Source organism: Bombina bombina, chromosome 6, assembly GCF_027579735.1.
Source record: "Bombina bombina isolate aBomBom1 chromosome 6, aBomBom1.pri, whole genome shotgun sequence".
NCBI lineage: Eukaryota > Metazoa > Chordata > Amphibia > Anura > Bombinatoridae > Bombina > Bombina bombina.
In genome coordinates, this window is record NC_069504.1 from 164,469,959 (window position 1) to 164,488,913 (window position 18,955).

Sequence of the window (18,955 nt, forward strand, 5' to 3'; positions counted from 1 at the left end):
TTTTTTTTTTTTTTTTTTTTTTTTTTTTTTTTTTATAAAACAAACCTTTTCTAAGAAGGCACAAAGTTGTTTAACCTTAAAGGGCCACTAAACCCAAAATCTTTCTTTCATAATTCAGATAGAGAATAGAAATTTAAACAACATTACAATTTACTTCTATTATTTATTTTGCTTCATTTTTTAGATATCCTTAGTTGAAGAAAAAGCAATGCACATGGTGAGCCAATCACACAAGGCTTCTATGTGCAGCAACCAATCAGCAGCTACTGAGCATATCTAGATATGCCTTTCAGCAAAGAATATCAAGAGAATAAAACAAATTAGATAATAGAAGTAAATTAGAAAGATGTTTAAAATTGCATTCTCTTTCTAAATCATGAAAGAAAAAATGTGCGTCTCATGTCCCTTTAAATAGATTTGGTGACACCACTTAATTAGTTGATGTAAATATTTTTTTCAATAAAGCAGAATTGATTTTTTTCTTACAGTGAATGTAAATTTGAGTATAGTCGCTCAAGTCACAGGATAGAATTGAAAAAATGAATGAGACTTTCATTCATCAAGTGTGCAGTATATACTTATCTTCTGAGATTTGTAACTTGTAATGCCAGAATGATAAGCGCCGTTCCTCCTTTGCTCCATATTCATCAATTGATACAATCGATTAATCGTTGTCCCCCCCCCCCCCCCCTTCCGGGTGTTCAGCCCCTTTGCACAAACGAGGGGGGAGGGGGGGGAACAGTAATTAGTGGATTGATGAATATGATGGGCGGAGGAACGGTGCTTATCATTCTGGCATTACAAGGTACAAATCTCAGAAGATAAGTATATACTACACTTTTAATGAATGAAAGTCTCGCTCATTTTTTAAATTCTATCCTATGACTTGAGCGACTATGCTCAAGTTTACATTCACTTTAACCTCTACATATAATTAATAGTAAATGGTATCCTATAATATTTTGAATTTAACAATTGTATTTCCTTCCTTGTAGATAAAAAGCGAGATCCTCCAAATGGTAAGTTCTGTAAAATAGTTTAAATGTAAAAAAAAAATATTTATAAACTACATATATATGGATATATTAAAAGGACATTAAAGCCTTTACTTTTTCTTTGTTGCATCTAACAGAATGCACTTAATGATTTTATTTGACTACTTCTCATTTCTAGCACCTTTCAAAGAAGTTCATTTTAGCGGCTCAAAATCGGGTTTTTGTTGGAACTGATTCTTGTTTTCAACAAACTGGACAAATAGAAAAAAAAAAAAAATATATATATATAGCAAAGGAGGATGGTAGAAGCACTCCTGGTAAATTGTAAAGGCCCAAATCCAGCCCCGGGTGCACTCCAAGTGTAATACAAATCAGCAAAGTAAGGGAGTCACTCACAGGGTCTTGTAGTTAAGAGCAAAGTCTTTATTGACGTTTCGGGTTTGCCCCCGTTTTCAAAATAGGCATACAAAAACAGACAAGTACTTACCCCCTATATACCCATACTAATCATCTAACACTCGTCAGCTGATCACGGCCGTGACCGGAGTCACGTGACAACGTTGCCGTGGCAACCGGACGCCAACCGCAAACAGCTGGTGTAATAAAAACAGAAACGCAGCTGCTACGTAGAGGTAGCCTGAAGGAGAGTAAAGAACAAGCAATGAAGGATACGCAAAGGGAACTACTCTACAATATGAAAGATAACAAATTGACCTTCACGACCACATACACCACCGGTAAAGAGGGCATCGCAGGAGCGCTGCGGGACAACTGGAACCTGCTCACAACGGATAAAGACCTACCCTTCAAGAACATACCTCCACCTCGGATTGGATACCGCAGGACACAATCCCTCAGAGACCAACTGATTAAAACGGATCCTATCAAATGCTATAGCAATGAGACTTGGCTAAAAAAACAAACCAGGATGTTTTAGATGCCTTGGCTGTACCACATGTGGGGGACTTACCATGGGCAACCACTTTAGTCACCCCTATTCAACAAAGAAATACTTAATCCGGCACAGTGTTACCTGTACCACATGCTTTATAGTGTACCCACTACATTGTGTTTGTGGGATGTTCTATGTGGGCAAAACGGTGGACGACCTACGGACGAGGATGGCCAACCACCGGTCAGCAATACGGACTGCCATTAAAAAAGGATCCTCTGACCAGCCGGTAGCCAGGCATTTTTTAGAAGCAGGCCACAAGGTATCTGACCTTAAGTACATCATCATCGACCATGTCCCCCCTCTTACTAGGGGAGGGGATAGGGCCAAAATCCTCCTCCAAAGAGAATCGAGGTGGATCTTCGACCTGGGGACATTGACACCCAGGGGACTTAATGTACACTTGGACTGGCATTGTTGCCTATAAAGGCTAGTAAATTGCCAACTTATTATGAAACATACGGTTGCTCCTTAATATGCATGCAACTTGGTGTTTACAGATTTTTGTAAGATTTTCTGTAAAGATTTTTTGTAAACGTTTTTGTAACATTCTTGTAACACTTTTATTGCATATTGGTATGTTTAGAATATAACTTCCACCACAAGCCACATGTTTCAGGGACTATGTTGCCAGTGATACGTACATACATAATTGGCTGTGATATTTAGTTTTATTACCTATTTTACACCTTATGTGCTTTTCATGCATGGCCAGTATCTTTGTACTGGTTATTTATTATGTATATTCTTTATACAGAATATGTGTCTGGTGTACGGGTTAGCATAACACTACTCCTTGCTTTGCATGCAACTTTGTGTTTACGTGGGTATCGTATTTTGTTTTATGTATGCGGTTCGCTTTTTCTTGTATTCATTATCCAAGATATTGTAAGATTGTGGATCATACTGCCCATGACTTTCAGACCTTCACCCTTTAAATGAGTTATTGACTACCTTTATTTACATATTTGCTCACAGTATATGTCTATACTTAGACTCTATAATGGTTCGTTTTACATTATGTAAATTACCTGTGTGCATTTAATTGTCTAGTAGCCAACTGATTACTAATTGAACTTGCATTGTATTTTGTATTTAGTAAGTAGCACGCCTGTTGCTAATTAACATGACACACCCGCTATCCTATGTTAATAGATTCTGCACTATGTCTTTAACGTGGCCCAAGTTAATACGTAGCAGCTGTGTTTGTTTTTATTACACCAGCTGTTTGCAGTTGGTGTCCGGTTGCCACGGCAACATTGTCACGTGGCTCCGGTCATGGCCGTGATCAGCTGACGGGTGTTAGATGATTAGTATGGGTATATAGGGGGTAAGTACTTGTCTGTTTTTTTTATGCCTATTTTGAAAACGGGGGCAACCCCGAAACGTCAATAAAGACTTTGTTCTTAACTACAAGACCCTGTGAGTGACTCCCTTACTTTGCTGATTTATATATATATATATATATATATATATATATATATATATATATATATATATATATATATATATATATATATATATATATATATATATACACACACACAGATGGCCCTCGGTTTACGCCGGTTCAATTTGCGCTGTTTCAGAATAACAACATTTTTTTTCAGTCATGTGACTGCTATTGAGAAGCATTGCATTGATTAAAATAGTCAGTAGGTGGAGCTGTCCACTTGTGTTGCAGCAAAGATTTGCAAAGCCAAGCACAGAAACAGGCTGGAATAATTTAGTCTAGCTAGACATGAGCTATCGAGCAGCTTTCATAGGAACAAGATCTTCCTGTCTATTAATCAGTCCAGATTGGAATGCATAGAAATAACTGTTTGCAGAAAAATGCAAGTAAAGTCTGTGTTGTGTGATTATTTTATTAGGTTTATAATGCTGTTTAGCAAATGTTCATTTACCTTAGTTTAATTATATATTCTGTGTTGTGTGATTATTTGATGCTGTTTATAATGCTGTTTAGCATTTAAAGTCTTCATTTCAAAGCTTTAAAAATAATGTATTAGGTGTTACTTATGTCAATTTTGAGAGGGGCCTGGAATCTAACTCCCTCACTTCCCATTGACTTACATTATAAACTGGGTTTCAATTTACATTTTCGATTTACAACCATTCCTTCTGGAACCTAACCTTGGTGTAAACTGAGGGCTACCTGTGTGTGTATGTATGTGTATGTATGTGTATGTATGTATATATATGTATGTAGCCCTCAGTTTACGCCGGGGTTAGGTTCCAGAAGGAATGGTTGTAAATTGAAACCCAGTTTATAATGTAAGTCAATGGGAAGTGAGGGAGATAGGTTCCAGGCCTCTCTCAAAATTGTCATAAGTAACACCTATTACATTATTTTTAAAGCTTTGAAATGAAGACTTTAAATGCTAAACAGCATTATAAACCTAATAAAATAATCACACAACACAGACTTCACTTGCATTTTTCTGCAAACAGTTCTTTCTATGCATTCCAAACTGGACTGATTTATAGACAGGAAGTTCTTGTTCCTTTGAAATCTGCTCGATAGCTCAGGTCTGGTTAAACTGATTAATTTCAGCTGCAACACAAGCGGACAGCTCCACCTACTGGCTATTTTAATAAATGCACTGCTTCTCAATGCTTTTCAATAGCAATCACATGACTGAAAAAAAGGTTGTTATTCTGAAACGGTGTAAATTGAACCGTTGTAAATTGAACCGTTGTAAAACGAGGGCCACCTGTGTGTGTGTGTGTGTGTGTATATGTATAGCCAGTGTTTGAATGGTTGACACTGTGATAATATCTAGGTTGTGTGGTTATTAATGTGATGGATTTCTTATTTAATGCTAACTAAATATAATTAATTGTGAATAACCACTAAACCAATACAAGCTATTAAACACTAACCGTTACGTCCATAATTTTTGCAGAGTTTTAATAGGAACCAGTAAATATGTTGTAATAAATTGAATATTAACAGGTTAATATACACAAATGTTACAACAAAACAGTCCAATTAATACAGGGCAACTGTAGCTACCACAACTTTAATTTGTGCAAAACTGCTAACTAAATAAATTAATCACAGAGAATTTATCCCAGAAAAAGAAGGTAGATTAATTTCCAAATTCTGTGTGTGTTTTTTCTCTTTGTCCAAAACCAGCTATCTACAGCAGGAGGGGGATGAGAAGAGAGAAGAAACGAATCTGGTTTTACAATTTTATGTAAAATTCAATAGGTAGTGGTCTATCATATGCCATTCAAAGGCTATATGGAAGTAGCCTTAAAGTAGGTCAAAAACCTTGCCTAGAAAATATAAAGGTGTATCAGGGGACGGGGAGGATTTCTTGTATGAAAAAGACCTGGTGTTTTAATTCCAGGAATAACATCTCTAAGCTATGTCACCACATTCACCCACTTTTTCTTCTCCTGTGTTACCCCATTTTCTAGTTGTACCAAAGAACACAGTGGGAGCGGAAACCTTGCAGAAAAAATTCTGCCCACCATCCCTTCCATCCCTTTGGAATAATCATTCCCTCTGCGATACAAGCTCTTCTGTACTTTCCTAGGACTGTCAATTCCTAGTCTAACTTTATGCAATTCATTAAAAACACTCAACATTATACATAAAAACCCTATGCTAAACCACATTAGAAATATTTATACAATGTTCTTAAAATTAAAAAAAAAAATTAAAAGTTCATGAAAAACAATCTACCATATGTATTACTGGGGGAAACGAGGAAACCACTTTGTTTTTTTTCTTCCTGCAAGACAAAACTTGAGACTGTTAATTTGAACATTTTCTTGTATATAGACTCCCAATAAAATTAATAACAATGGAGGTAGGTTTGCTCTGATCTTTCCTATGCTCTGGGTTTAGTGTGTTCCACGTCACTCTCTTCAGTAGAGTAGTGGTGACTTTAAAGCAGTTAGGAACTTGTGAGGTGGGCCTTGCTGCATTTTCCTAATGTTGTTGCTGCCCTAGGGTTAAAATTGGCAGTTGCAGGCACTGTTTTATGTGGAGAGACAAGAGAGCTTAAAAACTTTATTTGGCTTACAGACGTGTTTTTTTTTTTTAGGGGTTCCGTTTTTTAAACTAACTCTTTATGACAAAGCTTTCACTTATGAGATGTTTTTTACTTTCCCGTTCCTGTAGCTGAGTGCTACAGGAAAATGTTTCATTTTGGCCCCTTCTCTTCCGGCTAGTTGCGTGCCTTTAAGACTAGTGGCACAACTTAGTTGTCGGTCACATAATCAGCCGTTCCGGTGCAGACGCTGAAGTCAGTCGCATTTTAGTCTGAGAGTTAGAAGGTTTAGCTCTTGCATATTCGGACTGGCAATATCTGATAGCCGTCGCTGAGGGTGTCAGGTAAGCACTTCAGTTTAGACTGAGGTGTGGAGGTGTTTGGGGATTTTTGGAGCAAAATTCCAGCATAAAGTTTATAAGTAGCAAAGTCTCTTATTTTACTTGAGTCCTTAACGGCTTAAAAGCGTACTGTTTTTACTGCTACCGTTTTTCTTAAAGGGACAGTTATAAATCATTTTTATATATCGTTCATAATGGTTCAGAATCCTCCGGTTGTAGACATATGTATCCTTTACTTGGATAGCCAAGTGTTACCTCCCATGCAACTTTGTTCCTTTTGCATTGAGAGAATAGTTAAAAATAAAGATAAGCTTTTTATGTCTGAGCCAAATGTCTCTCAGGAAGATGCTGTTCAGACCTTGCCACAGCTTTCTTCTCAACCGTCCCAAGCCTTAATGGTGCCACATACAGTGCCCTGCGGTTCCTCACAATCTCCTGGAGGAGTGTATTTGCAAGCAGAAATTTCTGCCCAGGTATCCTCTGCGGTATCTGAGGCATTAGCTGCCATTCCTATGCTTCAGGGAAGACGCAATAGGAAAATGAAAGAATCAGAAAGTAAGGCGTCTGTTCCAGTCTTAGCTACACAGATTGCCCTTTCTCATAAGTCTGATGAGAAGATAAGTCAGTAGCCTCTGAAGGTGAAATCTCAGATTCAGACAGTGTAAGTCCTTCGTCTGATGCTGAAGGTTGTATCCTTCAGATTTAAGCTTGAACACCTCTGTGTTTTATTAAAGGAGGTTTTGGCTACCTTGGACGACTCTGATACCCCTGTCGTCAACCCTAGGAAATCTTGTAAACTTAATACTTTGATGTTCGGGGGGGGGGGGGCGGAGCTAACTGTTGAAGCAACAGGGTCACACTTATCAGGAGCTCCTGGGTACAAACAAGATTTCTCTTGTAAGGTGTATCCAGTCCACGGATCATCCATTACTTGTGGGATATTCTCCTTCCCAACAGGAAGCTGCAAGAGGATCACCCACAGCAGAGCTGTCTATATAGCTCCTCCCCTAACTGCCACTACCAGTCATTCTCTTGCATCTCTCGACAAAGGAAGTAGCTAGAGAGATGTGGTGAATTTATTTAGTTTATCTTCAATCAAAAGTTTGTTATTTTCAAATGGTACCGGAGTTGTACTGTTTTAGCCTCAGGCAGAAAGTTGAAGAAGAGTCTGCCTGTGGTTTTTGATGATCTTAGCAGATTGTAACTAAGATCCATTGCTGTTCTCACACATAACTGAAGAGATGAGGTAACTTCAGCTGGGGGAAGGCGTGCAGGGTCTCCTGCTATGAGGTATGTGCAGTTTAAATTTTTCGAGAGAAATGAATATGCTAGAAAATGCTGTTAATACCGGATTTATTTAAGGTAAGCCTGATTACAGTGATTTAATAACAACTAGTATCATGCTTGCTGTAAAAGGTAATATTCTTATTACTTCTCACATTACTGAAAAATAGATAACGTTTGCTGGAAGTGTTTAAATGTTTTTTTTTTACATATTGGTGATAAAACTTTATTGGGGCCCAGTTTTTTCCACATGGCTGGCTAGATTTTGCCTAGGGATAGTTTTGTTAGGCCCTCTCACTGTGAATACAGTTTGGTAGGGGCCTATTTTCGCGCCTAAATGCGCATTCGATTTTGCAGTTTGAGACATCCAGTTTTCCTGAAGGAGTCCCATGAACACTTAGGACCTCTCCAAAGGGTTTTTGTGCCTTCCAAAGTCGTCGTATGGGCAGGTAGGGCCACAGCAGAGCTGTGACAGTTTGTTGTGACTGTTAAAAAACGTTTATATCGTTTTTTTGATCCGGTTTTGAAACTAAGGGGTTAATCATCCATTAGCAAGTGGGTGCAATGCTCTGTTAGCCTATTATACACTGTAAAAATTTCGTAAGATTTACTGCTTTTTATAACTGTTTTTCAATTTCTGACTTTTTTTGTTTCTCTTAAAGGCACAGTACCGTTTTTATTTTTTGCTTGTTTACATTTATTAAAGTGTTTTCCAAGCTTGCTGGTCTCATTGCTAGTCTGTTTAAACATGTCTGACATAGAGGAAACTCCTTGTTCATTATGTTTAGAAGCCATTGTGGAACCCCCTCTTAGAATGTGTACCAAATGTACTGATTTTACTTTAAGTTATAAAGATCATATTCTGGCTTTAAAAGATTTATCACCAGAGGAAACTGACAAGGGGGAAGTTATGCCGACTAACTCGCCCCACGTGTCAGAACCTTTGACTCCCGCTCAAGGGACGCCCGCTCAAGAGGCGCCAAGTACATCTAGCGCGCCCATGGCGTTTACTTTACAAGACATGGCGGCAGTAATGGACCATACCCTTACAGCGGTATTGGCCAAACTACCAGGGTTACAAGGAAAGCGAGACAGCTCTGGGGCTAGGAGAAATACAGAGCATTCTGACGCTTTAGTAGCTATGTCTGATATCCCCTCACAATATGCAGAAGCTGAGGCAGGAGAGCTTCTATCTGTGGGTGATTTTTCTGACTCAGGGAAGATGCTTCAACCTGATTCTGATATGTCAACATTTAAATTTAAGCTTGAATACCTCCGCGTGTTGCTCAGGGAGGTTTTAGCTACTCTGGATGACTGTGACACCATTATAGTGCCAGAGAAATTGTGTAGATTGGATAAATACTATGCAGTGCCTGTTTACACTGATGTTTTTCCAATACCTAAGAGGTTTTCAGAAATTATTACTAAGGAATGGGATAGACCAGGTGTACCGTTCTCTCCCCCTCCTGTTTTTAAGAAAATGTTTCCAATAGATGCCGCTACACGGGACTTATGGCAAACGGTCCCTAAGGTGGAGGGAGCAGTTTCTACCCTAGCTAAGCGTACAACTATCCCCGTCGAGGACAGTTGTGCTTTCCTAGATCCAATGGATAAAAAGTTAGAGGGTTACCTTAAGAAAATGTTTATTCAACAGGGTTTTATTCTTTAGCCTCTTGCATGCATTGCCCCGGTCACTGCTGCTGCGGCCTTCTGGTTTAAGTCTCTGGAAGAGGCCTTACAGGTAGAAACTCCATTGGATGATATACTTGACAAGCTTAAAGCGCTTAAGCTAGCCAATTCATTTGTTTCTGACGCCGTTGGTCATTTAACCAAACTAACGGCTAAGAACTCAGGTTTTGCTATTCAGGCGCGTAGGGCGCTATGGCTTAAATCCTGGTCAGCTGACGTTACTTCAAAGTCTAAGCTTCTCAACATTCCCTTCAAGGGGCAGACCCTATTCGGGCCTGGACTGAAGGAGATCATTTCTGATATTACTGGAGGAAAAGGTCATGCTCTTCCTCAGGATAGGTCTAATAAATTATGGACCAAACAAACTAATTTTCGTGCCTTTCGTAACTTTAAGACGAGCGCGGCATCAACTTCCTCTAATACAAAACAAGAGGGAAATTTTGCCCAGTCCAAGCCGGTCTGGAGACCTAACCAGGCCTGGAATAAAGGTAAGCAGGCCAAGAAGCCTGCTGCTGCCTCTAAGACAGCATGAAAGATCAGCCCCCGATCCGGTAACGGATCTAGTAGGGGGCAGACTTTCTCTCTTTGCCTAGGCTTGGGCAAGAGATGTCCAGGATCCCTGGGCGTTGGAAATTGTGTCCCAGGGATATCTTCTGGACTTCAAAGCTTCTTCCCCAAAAGGAAGATTTCACCTCTCACAATTATCTGCAGACCAGATAAAGAGAGAGGCATTCTTACATTGTGTTCAAGACCTCCTAGTTATGGGAGTGATCCACCCAGTTCCAAAGGTGGAACAGGGGCAAGGCTTCTATTCAAATCTCTTTGTGGTTCCCAAGAAAGAGGGAACCTTCAGACCAATCTTAGATCTCAAGATCCTAAACAAATTTCTCAGGGTCCCATCTTTCAAGATGGAGACTATTCGAACCATCCTACCTATGATCCAGGAGGGTCAAACATGACTACCGTGGACTTAAAGGATGCTTATCTTCACATTCCGATACACAAATCATCGGTTTCTCAGGTTCGCCTTCCTAGACAGGCATTACCAGTTTGTGGCTCTTCCCTTTGGGTTAGCTACGGCACCAAGAATCTTTACGAAGGTTCTGGGGTCACTTCTGGCGGTCCTAAGGCCGCGGGGCATAGCAGTAGCCCCTTACTTAGACGAAATTCTGATACAGGCGTCGAATTTCCAAATTGCCAAGTCCCATACGGACATTGTTCTGGCATTCCTGAGGTCTCATGGGTGGAAAGTGAACGAAAAAAAGAGTTCTCTATCCCCTCTCACAAGAGTTTCCTTCCTGGGAACTCTGATAGATTCTGTAGAAATGAGGATTTACCTGACAGAGGACAGGTTGTCAAAACTTCTAAATTCCTGCCGTGTTCTTTATTATACTTCTCGCCCTTCGGTGGCTCAGTGTATGGAAGTAGTCGGCTTAATGGTAGCAGCAATGGACATAGTTCCGTTTGCCCGCCTACATCTCAGACCGCTGCAACTCTGCATGCTCAGTCAGTGGAATGGGGATTACACAGATTTGTCCCCTCTACTAAATCTGGATCAAGAGACCAGGGATTCTCTTCTCTGGTGGCTATCTCGGGTCCATCTGTCCAAAGGTATGACCTTCCGCAGGCCAGATTGGACAATAGTAACAACAGATGCCAGCCTTCTGGGCTGGGGTGCAGTCTGAAACTCTCTGAAGGCTCAGGGGTCGTGGACTCAGGAGGAGGCACTCCTTCCAATAAACATTCTGGAACTAAGAGCGATATTCAATGCTCTTCAGGCTTGGCCTCAGCTAGCGGTAGTGAGGTTCATCAGATTTCAGTCGGACAACATCACGACTGTAGCTTACATCAACCATCAAGGGGGAACAAGGAGTTCCCTAGCGATGTTGGAGGTTTCAAAGATAATTCGATGGGCAGAGATTCACTCTTGCCATCTATCAGCTATCCATATCCCAGGAGTAGAGAACTGGGAGGCAGATTTTCTAAGTCGACAGACTTTTCATCCGGGGGAGTGGGAGCTCCATCCGGAGGTGTTTGCACAGTTGATTCAACATCGGGGCAAACCAGAACTGGATCTCATGGCGTCTTGCCAGAACGCCAAGCTTCCTTGTTACGGATCCAGGTCCAGGGATCCCAAGGCAGCGCTGATAGATGCTCTAGCAGCGCCTTGGTCCTTCAACCTGGCTTATGTGTTTCCACCGTTTCCTCTGCTCCCTCATCTGATTGCCAAGATCAAGCAGGAGAGAGCATCAGTAATTTTGATAGCACCTGCGTGGCCACGCAGGACTTGGTATGCAAATCTGGTGGACATGTCATCCTTTCCACCATGGACTCTGCCTCTGAGACAGGACCTTCTACTTCAGGGTCCTTTCAACCATCCAAATCTAATTTCTCTGCGGCTGACTGCTTGGAGATTGAACACTTGATTTTATCAAAGCGTGGTTTCTCTGAGTCGGTCATTGATCCCTTAATACAGGCGCGAAAGCCTGTCACCAGGAAAATCTATCATAAGATATGGTGTAAATATCTTCATTGGTGTGAATCCAAGGGTTACTCATGGAGTAAGGTCAGGATTCCTAGGATATTATCTTTTCTCCAAGAAGGATTGGAGAAGGGTTTGTCAGCTAGTTCCTTAATGGGACAGATTTCTGCTCTGTCTATTCTTTTGCACAAACGTCTGGCTGAGGTTCCAGACGTGCAGGCGTTTTGTCAGGCTTTAGTCAGAATCAAGCCTGTGTTTAAACCTGTTGCTCCGCCTTGGAGTTTAAATTTAGTTCTTAAAGTTCTTCAAGGGGTTCCGTTTGAACCTTTGCATTCCATAGATATTAAGCTCTTATCTTGGAAGGTTCTGTTTTTAGTAGCTATCTCCTCGGCTCGAAGAGTTTCGGAGTTATCTGCTTTACAATGTGATTCCCCTTATCTCATTTTTCATGCAGATAAGGTAGTGTTACGTACCAAACCTGGTTTTCTACCTAAGGTGGTATCTAATAAAAATATCAATCAGGAGATTGTTGTACCGTCACTGTGTCCTAATCCTTCTTTTCCAAGAAGGAACGTCTTTTACACAATCTTGACTTGGTTCGTGCTTTAAAGTTTTATTTACAAGCTACTAAAGATTTTCGTCAAACATCTGCATTGTTTGTTGTCTACTCTGGACAGAGGAGAGGCCAAAAGGCTTCGGCAACCTCTCTTTCTTTTTGGCTAAGGAGTATAATACGCTTAGCTTATGAGACTGCTGGCCAGCAGCCTCCTGAAAGGATTACAGCTCATTCTACTAGAGCGGTAGCTTCCACATGGGCTTTTAAAAATGAGGCTTCTGTTGAACAGATTTGTAAGGCGGCGACTTGGTCTTCGCTTCATACTTTTTCAAAATTCTATAAATTTGATACTTTTGCTTCTTCGGAGGCTATTTTTGGGAGAAAGGTCTTGCAGGCAGTGGTGCCTTCCGTTTAAGCGCCTGCCTTGTCCCTCCCTTCATCCGTGTCCTATAGCTTTGGTATTGGTATCCCACAAGTAATGGATGATCCGTGGACTGGATACACCTTACAAGAGAAAACAAAATTTATGCTTACCTGATAAATTTATTTCTCTTGTGGTGTATCCAGTCCACGGCCCGCCCTGTCATTTTAAGGCTGGTGTTTTTTATTTTTAAACTACAGTCACCACTGCACCCTATAGTTTCTCCTTTCTCTTGCTTGTCTTCGGTCGAATGACTGGTAGTGGCAGTTAGGGGAGGAGCTATATAGAGAGCTCTGCTGTGGGTGATCCTCTTGCAGCTTCCTGTTGGGAAGGAGAATATCCCACAAGTAATGGATGATCCGTGGACTGGATACACCACAAGAGAAATAAATTTATCAGGTAAGCATAAATTTTGTTTTTAGGGGCTAACATATGGAATTTGTTGTCTGGAGCTCCTATCTATATCTAAACCATGTATACTAGCTCCATTGTCATGCTACAGAGTTTTGGAGCTGCATTATATTCCTAACCATATTCCTTGACAGTAGGGCCACAAGGCTATCTGCAGCTAACATTATCACCATACCCTGGACTGATTTAGAGTTCTCTGAACTGATATCTCTTCACTCAAATATGGAGACTAAAATTGACGTAATATTTGCTACTTTGAGCACCGAGATATCGGATTATTTCAGGATCTTCACTAGAGAAATGGAAACCTGGTTTACTCCCGCCATGACTGCTTGTGTAGCAGTCGATAATGTGCCGATCTTTCAGGAGTGGCGAGCCGTGCCTATATCCCATCTGTTAGATGGACCTGAGTGTTCAGAAGCGGAGGTTAAAATTTTGACGGGGCTAACAGAGGAATCTCAGGCTGTAATGATCCCTGGAATAAGTAGCTCTCTATGGGATATGCAACAAGCCAGTTTGCAGACCTTGTCTGAGCATGTGGCTACATCAGAAGCAGCACTCTCTGGGATCTATAAAGCGATCACCTCCGATATGGATATACAGTTTGGGCTTCATTATTCCACGTTGATCACATGGCCCCCAAAGAATAGCTATATTAAAGCTAATGAGTCGCTTAAATTGGTTTGGGCGTAGCGGATAAAAGGAAGAGGCACACTTACCGCAATTTCTCTGCCTAGCCCAGACAGTGTGCTGATGGCCATCAATACTCTGATCACAACAGAGAGATGCGTTGTTCAGCTAATTTCTGGAGATGTTCTGAAAGGCGGAATAGGTTTAAATCTACATCAAGCTAACCTTGCCCCACTCATCAGGTCTGGAGACTACGCTAATTCGATTTGGGACAGAGCTTATTTCCATTTGACTGATTTATACAGGATTCCCCTAACCATACGAGGGATCTCAGGCCTAGGTATCCACTCTGCAAGTCATACCATATAGGAGTCCGTTGTTGGATGTTTGATTCTAACCCTACCCAGAGTTCTGGACATAGATAACTTCCAAAGTTGAGAGTGAGATAGTCCTACACAGCACATAAGACATGCTTTTTATGAGGACTTTTCAGTCTGATCAGATAAAAGTTGTCTAATCTATGTGGAAGCCTTTTACCTACCTTTACTTCATACTTACTGTGTTATGTTGAAATTGTTTACTTGAGCTACTTAATCTACATAGTTCTTAATCTACATAGTTATGATGCCCAGTAAAGAGTAGAAATTATTTATAGCTGTATATAATATTACAAGTTAATATTTTTTATTGTTTATATAATCTTGTTGCTACAGGTACAGTTCATCTGAAAATTACCTTCCAGTGGCTCTTAGCCTTTCACACAACCTAGTACATAGCAGTTAACATTAGACAACATTTTCTTTAACCTGCTGAGTGATGCTTCTAAGCACTTAGTTATCCAGTGTGTTATACTGACCAACGTTAGTGTTTAATTCTGAGTCCTAGGTCCAATAGGATATCTTTTCTAAGAATGAAAGCCAAACCACTCAAACAGTGCAGAATTGGCATTAGATAGGGTCATACATGTTAATATTTGATTTTAGGATCCCTCCATTGTGTAAGTTTGTTTTATACTTTATATGACGACCTTATAGGTTGACCTAATACATTTGCAAATATTACTGAAAAATGGCAATTCTGGTGTGCATATGATATAGTACCTTGTTATAATCTCTAGTCTATGTTTGTATTACTCAGATAACGTGATGTATATATTTATCACTAGATCTAGCATTACTAGTTGTATTAAGCTCAATTTCTGACTTAATGTGATAAGCGACCATGCAACAATACTATAATCAATTAGATCTGTTCTCTTTTATATGGCAACCGAGGCAGCGACTGTGTATAGCACATATTTCCCTTTAATTTTAGACTCTGACAAATACCATATTCCCTATGACACGAAAAGGATTATGGCCTTTTATATACTACTTTTAGTGAGTTAATTGTTTTTGAGGTCTGGTACCTCTACCATATATATATTTAATGCCCAGTTAATTTCTTGGTTATCAAAGCTTTTAACTTATTTAAATTGAGGCTATTAGCAACACGTAATATTCTTAAGTGAGAAGGATAGATATCACTAGGTTTTCATAGCCTCAAAGTCAGCTAGATGAATCAGCAGCTGGATTCTCTCTGATATCCTTTAGGGAAAGAATAAGAATGCTGATATGTAACATACAGTTAAAGGGACACTGAACCCACATTTTTTCTTTCATGAGTCAGATAGACCATGCAATTTTAAGCAACTTTCTAATTTACGCCTATTATCAATTTTTCTTTGTTCTCTTGTTATGTTTATTTGAAAAAGAAGGCATCTAAGCTATTTGTTTGGTTCAGAACCCTGGAAAGCAGTTATTCATTGGTGGATGAATTTATCCACCAATCAGCAAGAACAACCCAGGTTGTTCACCAAAAATGGGCCGGCATCTAAACTTACATTCTTGCATTTCAAATAAAGATACCAAGAGAATGAAGAAAATGTGATAATAGGAGTAAATTAGAAAGTTGCTTAAAATTGCATGCTCTATCTGAATCACGAAAGAAAAAAATTTGGGTTCAGTGTCCCTTTAAACTTGGAGGATTACAAAAGGTTAAAGGGACAGTCAACACCAGAATTTTTGTTGTTTAAAAATAAAGATAATCCCTTTATTACCCATTCCCCAGTTTTGCATAACCAACACAGTTATAATACACGTTTTACCTCTGTAATTATCTTGTATCTAAGCTTATGCTGACTGCCCCCTTATTTCAGTTCTTTTGACAGACATGCGGTTTAGCCAATCAGTGCTCAGTCCTAGGTCACTTTACGTGCATTAGCTCAATGTTATCTATATGAAACATGTGAACTAATGCCCTCTAGTGGTCAAAATGTATTCAGATTAGAGGCAGTCTTCAAGGTCTAAGAAATTAGCATATGAACCTCCTAGTTTTAGCTTTCAACTAAGAATATCAAGAGAACAAAGCAAATTTGGTGATAAAAGTAAATTGGGAAGTTGTTTAAAATTGTATTTCCTATTGAAAACATGAGTTTTTTTTGGACTTGACTGTCCCTTTAAGGTCTTTATACCCTATCTTAAGGTATAAAAGTATTTGGATATCATGCAAGACTTTAAGGCAAACACAATATATCTATAGTACTATGAAACTGGCAGATACAAGGCACTTTATTGTGATAGTTATATATTAGATTCTACTTACTACTGGAACATTAAAGGGACATTAAACACTTTTCAGATGGTAATATAAAATGATAAATTGTATATATAAAACAACTCTGCAATATACTTTCATTATTTATTTTGTCCTCTTTGCCTGTAATTCCATTCTGAAATTGCGAGCTTTTCAGTTCCTTTTAGAAATGGAAGTGCAGAACACTGTTAAATCCAGCACAACCATTGGCTGCACACTCTAGTGACCTATTTATAACTGACCCTAATTGGCCACAGCAGAGAAGGTAACACAAGTTACAACATGGCAGCTCCCAGTGTTTTATAGACACTAAAACTTTACACTGATTTTGTCCCTTTTTAAACAACTAATGAAACTTTAAAAAATACATCTACATGTTAGTCATGGACTAATCTTTTCTTTGAATGCATCATTCTATCTAGCATGTATTTAGTGTTTAATGTCCCTTTAAAGACTTTGCCGTAGCATATAGGGCCCATACCCTTGTGGCAAAAGAATATGCTAAAGAGTACTTGTGGACAATGCCTAAGTTTTCTAGATGACATAATTGGGGTTACCCATAGATTGCCTGTTTTTATTTCTCCTGTTAAGTGTAGTCAGTCCACGGGTCATCATTACTTATGGGATATTAACTCCTCCCCAACAGGAAGTGCAAGAGGATCACCCAAGCAGAGCTGCTATATAGCTCCTCCCCTCTACGTCACACCCAGTCATTCTCTTGCACCCAACTAATAGATAGGATGTGTGAGAGGACTGTGGTGATTATACTTAGTTTTTATATCTTCAATCAAAAGTTTATTTTAAACGGCACCGGAGTGTGTTGTTTTCTTCTCAGGCAGAATTTGAAGAAGAATCTACCTGAGTTTTGTATGATCTTAGCCGACGTAACTAAGATCCATTTGCTGTTCTCGGCCATTCTGAGGAGTGAGGTAAACTTCAGATCAGGGGACAGCGGGCAGGTTCACCTGCAAAGAGGTATGTTGCAGTATATTATTTTCTAAGGAATGGAATTGACTGAGAAAATACTGCCAATACCGATATAATGTAAGTACAGCCTTAAATGCAGTAGTAGCAACTGGTATCAGGCTGATATGTATGTATGTTTACACTTCAGTATTCTGGGGAATGGCACTTCACTGGGATAATACTGTATGCATATAACTTTTAGCCTAACTTGCAGTGTGAACGACTAGCAGCAGGCTTTTAATGACATTTCATAAATTAGATTTTAAACGTTTGCTGGCATGTTAAATCGTTTAATTATCTGAGGTACTTGGTGAAAAATTGTTTTGGGCGTTATTTTCCACATGGCTGTCGTTTATTTTAAATTAAAACAGTTTCACTGAGCTTCCCTCACTGTTGTATGTGAGTGGGAGGGGTCTATTTTGGCGCTTTTGCTACGCATCAAAAATTCAGTCACAAGTCTGCCTTCTCTCCCTGCATGATCCAGAACGTCTCCACAGAGCTCAGGGGTCTTCAAAACTTATTTTGAGGGAGGTAATTACTCACAGCAGACCTGTGAGACTGTGCTTTGACTGTGATAAAAACGCTTATATTTTCAATTATTATACGTTTTTTCTGATATTAAGGGTTAATCATCCATTGCTAATGAGTGCAATCCTTTGCTAAATTTATGCTTTTACCGGGTAAATTTGGTTTTTATAACTAATCCGGTTCATTGTTATTCAACTGTCATAGTTTTTTTCTGTGCTTCTTAAAGGCACAGTAACTTTTTACATATTGCTTGTAAATTTAGTTGAAAAGTATTTCCAAGCTTGCTAGTCTAATTGCTAGTTTGTTAAACATGTCTGACTCAGAGGAATCTCTCTGTGCAATATGTGCAAAAGCCAAGGTGGAGCCCAATAGAAATTTATGTACTAATTTCATTGATGCTACTTTAAATAAAAATCAATCTGTACATGTTGAACATCATTCACCAGACAACGAGGGGGAAGTTATGCCGACTAACTTGCCTCACGTGTCAGTACCTGCATCTCCCGCTCGGGAGGTGCGTGATATTGTAACGCCAAGTACATCAGGGCGGCCATTACAAATCACTCTACAGGACATGGCTAATGTTATGACTGAAGTTTTGTCTAAATTGCCAGAACTTAGGGGTAAACGAGATCACTCTGGGGTGAGAATAGAGTGCGCTGATAATGCTAGGGCCATGTCTGATACTGCGTCACAATTTGCAGAACATGAGGACGGAGAGCTTCATTCTGCGGGTGACGGATCTGATCCAAATAGACTGGATTCAGACATTTCAAATTTTAAGTTTAAGCTAGAAAACCTCCGTGTACTGCTAGGGGAGGTATTAGCGGCTCTGAATGATTGTAACACAGTTGCAATCCCAGAGAAAATGTGTAGGTTGGATAAATATTTTGCAGTACCGACGAGTACTGACGTTTTTCCTATACCTAAGAGACTTACTGAAATTGTTACTAAGGAGTGGGATAGACCCGGTGTGCCTTTCTCACCCCCTCCTATATTCAGAAAAATGTTTCCAATAGACGCCACCACACGGGACTTATGGCAAACGGTCCCTAAGGTGGA

General features: G+C 39.7%; 1 protein-coding gene across 2 annotated transcripts in view; it reads left to right on the top strand.

Moving 5' to 3' along the window:
- The window catches only part of WASL (WASP like actin nucleation promoting factor), a 503,517-nt gene that overhangs the window by 217,413 nt on the left and 267,149 nt on the right, over positions 1-18,955 (top strand). Inside the window, exon 5 of one of the 2 annotated variants that reach the window (XM_053716658.1) lies at positions 996-1,019. The exons of the other annotated variant lie outside the window; for it this stretch is intronic. Coding sequence (XP_053572633.1) covers positions 996-1,019 — 24 coding nt within the window. The remainder of the gene's footprint in view (positions 1-995; positions 1,020-18,955) is intronic. 2 annotated transcript variants of the gene reach the window in all.